General features: G+C 49.4%; 1 protein-coding gene across 3 annotated transcripts in view; it reads left to right on the plus strand.

The window, feature by feature from the left end:
- The window catches only part of LOC125004724 (zinc finger protein Aiolos-like), a 31654-nt gene extending 24814 nt beyond the window's left edge, over positions 1-6840 (plus strand). For all 3 annotated transcript variants that reach the window (XM_047579580.1, XM_047579579.1, XM_047579581.1), the window contains 5 exons: positions 1315-1725; positions 2776-2943; positions 3336-3452; positions 4284-4394; positions 5667-6840. In XM_047579580.1, the coding sequence (XP_047435536.1) occupies positions 1315-1725; positions 2776-2943; positions 3336-3452; positions 4284-4394; positions 5667-6307 (1448 nt within the window). In that variant the 3' untranslated portion in view covers positions 6308-6840. The remainder of the gene's footprint in view (positions 1-1314; positions 1726-2775; positions 2944-3335; positions 3453-4283; positions 4395-5666) is intronic.
- Positions 6841-7118: the final 278 nt, after the last annotated feature.

A 7118-nucleotide genomic window follows, 5' to 3' on the forward strand; every position in this document is an offset into this window, starting at 1 on the left:
CTTCATAAAGTTTCATTCGGTCCAAAGCAATTTGCCGAGAATTCTCAGTATCTGAGGATTTCCCCACGGCCTGGATTCCTTCATTGGAGCATTAGCGTAAGTGTCACCAAAATCTGACTGCAGTCCTCTCTGCAGGTACATGTAACAAAACTTCTTGATTATCTAAAATGACAGCATTGTAGCAAACGACACATAAGTGTGAGTGATGTCGGCGTCCAGTGCCCTCGCATTAGACTGCGGCCACTTTGTTTTGTCGTGGGATATTTTTTACTTTGCGGCCTCACTCTCTTACTTGTCACTTAAAGAAAAAGTGCACGGTGTTACACACAGCTCTCCTCTTTATTTCTGACTGCCACCCATCTACCCGACTGGGTGCACTTCCTAAAGCCCTGCTCTGCGTCTAATGCACAGCCTGCGGTTCACTGCTCTGAGACCCTGGACTCTATATCGGGCCTCTCGGAGCTCTGTGTGCAAAGTTTCCATAGCACCTCTGAGCGCTTTCCACAATACAAGGCGCAGCTCTTCAGCTCATCACCAGTCACCGCCAAGACCACAGTGTGGTTTCTGGATGGAACTAATACGCTGGGGGGTTGGTTGACACTTAGCAAGATGCTGGGTGAGAGGTCCTGCAAACCAGGCCTCAGGACTCTGTATGTCAACGGTTGTGGTGTTGAGAAATGTACATACAGTTGGAGGAATCCTGTATGGTGGCAGGGTTTGGCGTACAGTTGCTAAGGAGCTATGGTCAAGAAAAGGTAACTGGGGGAAACTGCTCGAGGTGTTAACACCTGATGGATGGGAGCACGGAGGACTTGTGTTTTTCAGCCTCTGCGTCTGGGCCGACAGCTAACCAGAGTCTGATTTTGCGTTTTTTAAAAGCAGATATTGGTGTCGTCTGCCTCAGGCGCCTCTGTGTGTGTCTCTCTCTCTCTCTCTCTCCTGCCCTGGTTCTAGTTTCTGTGTATTGAGAGGAAATGCCTTCCCCTTATCTCGAGCACACATCTTTTGAATCTCTTTGTCACACTATGCATCAGCCCAAATTAAGCTACCCTCACTTTGGAGATGTGCTAGTACTAATGCTATCAACTTAAAATACGAATGTAGAAGTGAAGATGTGACAGCGTTTCACATTCTGATTGGAGCGGGGTCAAACCAGGTTTTTTTAGCTCCTTATTTGGAAGTGGAAAATGTTGTGTACATCAGTCCGCCTTGTCCCTGCGAGCTGCCTGAGTGTCGGCCGCTCACATGTGTGTTTGCCTCAAATGTGTGTCCAAAGATATTCTTTGTCTCTCCCCCTACTTCCACCTCGCCTAGGTGTGATAAAGACTGAGACCGAGGAGATGGAAGATAATGAGCAGTGTCTCAAGGCTGAAAGGGAGAGGGAGCTTGTGCCTAAAGAGGAAGTGGAGGGAGCGAGTGAGGACGGGATGGAGGAGGCGTTTGATGAGGAGAGGACAGAGGAGGATAACGATGAGGAGAGGGACGCGGAGGGGGATGAAGAGGGGGACGGCCTGAATGAGCCGCAGGACCTCTCGCTGGTGGACTACACGCGTTACGACGGCGGGCAGCTGCCAGACGCCCACGCCGCGGCAGCGACCGAGGGGACCTACGCTCCTGGAAGCGCGGCCCCCCGCACCTCGCCGACAGGCAAGCTCAGCTGCGACATCTGTGGCCTGTCCTGCATCAGCATTAACGTACTGCTGGTGCACAAGCGCAGCCACACGGGTAAGCGCAGGAACACAGCCCAAACACCTGACCTCAAACACAACAGTTGCGCAATCAATCACACCGCCGATAGCTCTGGGAGCTCCTCACACCGACTAGGTCAGGATGCGAGATCGAGTAACACCGATAAGCACACGCAAATCTGCATCATACGTGACGTACGTGCTCCAACCAGTGCTATGGCAGCAAGCGAGGGGTTGTGAAATAACGTCTGTTGTTCGAATATAAAGTGTACGCAATAAGTGACTGATCCGATGGCAGGGACAGATAAGTCAGCACATTGTAGTACTTCTACAGTCATCTTGTAAAGACTCGCTTATTCATTCTGTTGCTAATGTATTGAGATTAATCTGCTAAGAGCAGAGTAACAGTGTGGAAAATAACGCTCATCTTGCACACATTTTCTGTTGTGGTCAGCTTACTGTCTATCCGCGCGTAGTGATATTTGCCACTGAAATACAGAGCTGGTATTTGCCACGTCAGAAAAACATAAAGACATAAGCTGTGACATGAGGTCATAAATTGTGTGCTTTGTGAATGACGATATCGAGGGTTTCCATAATTCCTGTAACCACTGCCCGCTCAGCCACGCTTAGCCCGAGGCGGCCGGCTGTTGTTGTTGGTTCAGGCTGTACAACATACATTCGCTTTCGCGGCCTCGTCTGACTTATGAGCTAAGTCGAATAGTGGAGCCGCGCTGCCCTCGCTTGGAGCGCACGCGGCCGCGTTTTCGACATGGGAAGTCAAGTTCACAATATGTTTGGCATTTGTGCGGTCTGAGCCGTGAGAACGCTGTTTCTAGGTTTCTGACAATCAAAGTGGATGTTGCCTTGTTCCCCTTTCAGAGATGCCGAATGATTGCAATTCACTGTAATAAAAGGAACCAGAAAACACCCAAAGCACAGATAAAAAAAAAAAAAACAGCAGATATCGGAGACAATTTCAACTTTCACATGGAATCATAGGTTGTGTGATCAATGAGTCCAGAAGCCGAAGTTGCAGGGGCTTTTTTTTTTTTCCATGGTGTGTTTTTTTTTTTTTCTCGTACAGGGGAGAGGCCATTCCACTGCACTCAGTGCGGAGCCTCCTTCACCCAGAAGGGAAACCTGCTTCGCCACATCAAACTACACTCCGGAGAGAAGCCTTTCAAATGCCCGATGTGCAGCTACGCCTGCCGACGACGCGACGCTCTGAGCGGGCACCTGCGCACCCACTCTGGTACCAGCCCGCCACATCCACGCCACTCACAAGCGCCGCTGATAAGCACTGATACTGTATGCACCTGTGTACAGTATCGTGCCGGTTGGCTTCTGTCGCACCTTCAAGTTGGTTTTCTCACTCCTTTTGAATCTGAGCACTTGAGGTCTGCTGAGCCTGCATGACTTTTCCAGTAACACGCTGCCATGCAGTCTCATATGGTTACACGCATCACATATGGCACGTTACTCATTCACGACTGGAAACTTACTCATTGATTTTCGGTTCACGTGTTTTTACCTGCAGCCTCTGAGGTGCACATCATCAGTTTTGTGCGAAACCGACTGCTTCAGAAAAAAATAATACTTGCTGTTGCTGATGTGCTAGCGATTAACTGAAACTCTTGCTCGCAGTGGAGAAGCCCTTCAAGTGCAACCACTGTAGTCGCAGCTACAAGCAGCGGAGCTCCCTCGAAGAGCACAGAGAGAGGTGCCATGTGTACATTCAGAGCAAAGGTCTAGCCGAGAGAGGTGAGCAGCGATCACAAAAACATCTTCAGAGCCGCACACAGACACAGTTCACACATAGAGGTGTTAATGTAATCGGGACACAGCAGAGTCACATAAACACTTTTGTGTAGCATGCACATAATTAAAGGTGTTATCGCAAACCTTTTTTTTTTAATTATTTTTTTTTACATAACCTCATTAAATTAATGAGCTCACGACTAGTGCCCCATCATTACAAGTAAATAGGTTATGGCTGCTGTGGTGTGAAGGCTCAGCGCAACGAAGGCCGCTTCTCGTGTCTGCGCTGCCAAAGGGGAAGCCAAAGATATAGGGCAAATGTTTCCGCGTCAGACGCACACAAGCAGATGTACGCCATCTATTACCCCCTCCCTCCCCCCAAAACCCCCAACACACGCACACACACACACACGCAGGCCTTTACGTACTGACAGGACAGTTGCAAGGTTGCAACACACAGAGACAATGCTCTGTTTCTGTGGTCACCAAATGTCGTAAGTTTATGCATGATAGTGCCGTGGTGGTGAGGAAGTACATCCTCATCCTGTGGTCTCTTCTCCTGCACTGGCGAAGTAAAGAAGAACCAGGAAGTGAGGTCAAAGTGGCTCTTGATCTCAAATTAATATCTCCTTCCTCCCGGCGTGACACCACAGCTTTTTTTTTTTTTTTTTTTTTTTTTTTTTGTGTGTTACTTCACTTTATACACTCAAGGGCTTAGGCAGGTGGAGAGCTGCATCTGACTGCAGTCCCTTCACTCATGGTGCTGCTTGATCGAGAAGAGGGTTTTCATTTCCTCGTTGCTCTCTCTTTTTCACTCTCTTGCTGCAAAACCAGAGGACAGCCACACATCCAGGACCCAGATGGGGACTGAGCGCGCGCTGCTGCTCGACAGGCTCGCCAGCAACGTTGCCAAACGGAAGAGTTCAATGCCACAGAAGTTCACAGGTAAGAGCAGCGGCGCAGACCTCAGGCCGGCAGAAGAGAAGTGTTAGCTAAAGCCGCTTGATTTGTTTTTGACCTTTTCACGCTGTCTGGTATGTGTAGTGATGGCAGCTTTTTTATATGTTGCTCTTTTTTTTAATGTGTAGACCGTTTTGCAGAATCTGTGTTGTGTAGTTTATTTGAAGCTGTCTGTTTGAGCTACTCGTCTGTCTGTTTGTCTCTGCTGGCCTCCATCTCTCCTGCCAAATAGGAATTGCGGGCAGAACACCTGCCTCATACCTGCACACACCACAGAGTGGTCTCGGCTGCCCTAAATGCTCTGCAAGAATTGTGTCATCGGTGGGTATTGGTAACCGTGCATGGTTAATTAACTGGATATGTGTAAAATAACAAGAGAAACAAGCAAGACAGTACGAGACAGAGAGAGAGAAATGCACTTGAAGCTTTTCGGTTTAATTACTCACTATGTGTTCGTTGATTTAGACTCAGATAATTCGACTGTGCGCCGAAAGGATCAAAAGATATCAGTTTCAGTAAGCGGCTGACTTTGCACAGCAGTTTCCCAAACTTTATAGGCGTACACACACACACACACACACACGATTTTCAATAGTTGGCTCTCATTTTCCGGTTAAGCTTAACATTGAGTTGTAGTTTCATAATCAAGCCTCAGGCTGCTCGCAAAAACGAGGTGTATTGGCAAAAAAGAAAAAAAAAAAAAAAAGAAAGAAAAAAAAAAAAGGGCCTCCTACGTCTCTATCAAGTTGACAAATGAAGTGAGATCTTTCAATATGACAACCACAGCGGGAAAGAGAAGTAATGCAACGCGACCGCAGAGAAAGATCAGGCGGGAGGCGTGAAACGTGAGCAGGTGCCTCTCTGTCAAAACTTCTGTGGTACAGCTGCACCAGAGGCCTTCGTCTGCGTCGTCTGCTTCCTCTCAGCCCTCTGTCCTCTCATGCCTCCGAGCTCTACCGCCGCCTCAGGAGTCTCTTGTGCTTTTTCAGCTTCTTTATTCCTCTGAACCTGGCGCCTCTTCGCCCGTTGTGCCCCAGAGGGTGCACACTTTTCTCACTGCTTCCACTCCGCACCAAAGCGAGGACCCCTTAGAGCTTCGTAAGGATCTCTGTCAGATCTTTCCCCTTCTGTAAGCAACAACTGTTGCGCGCGCTGCTCGCTGCCTGTGCTGCTTCCTCTGAGCGTGCTGTTGGATGAGGTGTGCGAGACCTCGTCCTGTTGAGTCTTGAGTGCTTACTTGTCGTGTCGCTGGTCCAGGCGACAATGGCGTGTGCCTGGACCTCAGCTTTAACAGGGAGATGATCCAGCGAACCGACGCCAAGGACCCCCCGTCCGGTTCCCCGGGGCCCGACAACCACCACCAGCAGCAGCCCGTCCTCGCGGGCCCAGACAGCGACCCGCCTCCCTCCCACAGGCCTTACCCCATCCCTTTAGGCCGTAATGACATGAGCCCCATGGGCCTCACCAATGGCCACAAGATGGGCATGACGCTCATGGGCCTCCCTCACGCCACCCAGCCGCCCCTCAGCATGGACTCTTTCCACTCCGACGGCTCCCAGATGTCCCAGCCCGTCATGTACAACTTAGGGCACCTGCTCGGGGGTCTGAACCACCAGAACGGCATCCCGCACCCGCACTCCCAGCCCATGCCTCTGTCTCCTCTCGAGGCCTTGCGGGTGATGCGGGCCGACGGCGAGGCCGGGGCGCTGCCCGGGGCAGTGTACCCCTGCGGGCACTGCAGGGTGATCTTCCTGGACTATGTCATGTTCACCATCCACATGGGCTGCCACGGCTTCCGCGACCCGCTCGAGTGCAACGTTTGCGGCCACCGCAGTCGAGACCGTTACGAGTTCTCTTCCCACATAGCCCGCGGTGAGCACCGCCTAGAACTGAAGTAGACGTCACCTCGTGCACATTCTGGCTTATGCGCACACACACGCACACACGCGCGCGCACACACACACACACACACACACAAATGTGCTCGGGCAGATACCTCCGTATGAAGACACACTCATATAAGTAGCTGGCCGTGTCAGAAATGAAAGCATGAAGTAGCAGCCATCTCTCTCTGTCTTTTGTGTGTGCACGAGTGTGTATGTTCATTGTGCAAGAGAATGAGATGGAGAGAGACGTTATACACGTGTGACAGGCGTCGGGGTGTTCTTAGTCATACTGTACTCATCTGAAAAGATGGTCTGTAAAGTGTTTATGCGGGAGTAATTCTACTTCCTTTTCATGCATGTATTTGTACTTAGTTGTCTCCGCTCTAGCTGCTGTTTATAATACAAAGCCATGCGTTCTTTCAAATGTAAAAAAAAAAAAAAATTGCAAAGACAAATGCATTTACTGTGTTTTTTGTTGTTGTTTTTTTTTTACCTGTGTAAAGTTGTAAAAATAAAACCCTTCCTTCGTCACGCATGCACTACTGCACCATGTCGAGAGAGGTTTACCTTCTCTGAAAAACACTTGCCAATTCAAGGCTGCAGAAAAAAAAAAAAAATCCTATTATCTAGAAGGTCACATGTCTCTTTTTAGTCTGTGGGTTTTGAGAGAGAGCGGCTTCAAAGGACACCACTTCACTCTGCACTATGTCTTGGTTTCTCACTCCAGAATATTACACTCATTTAACACTCCCGCAGGTTCGAAATTTCTCACAGTTTTGCAGAGACGTTCAATTCACTTGCTGTTTTGTCAAACTAAAGATTT

Source organism: Mugil cephalus, chromosome 2, assembly GCF_022458985.1.
Source record: "Mugil cephalus isolate CIBA_MC_2020 chromosome 2, CIBA_Mcephalus_1.1, whole genome shotgun sequence".
NCBI lineage: Eukaryota > Metazoa > Chordata > Actinopteri > Mugiliformes > Mugilidae > Mugil > Mugil cephalus.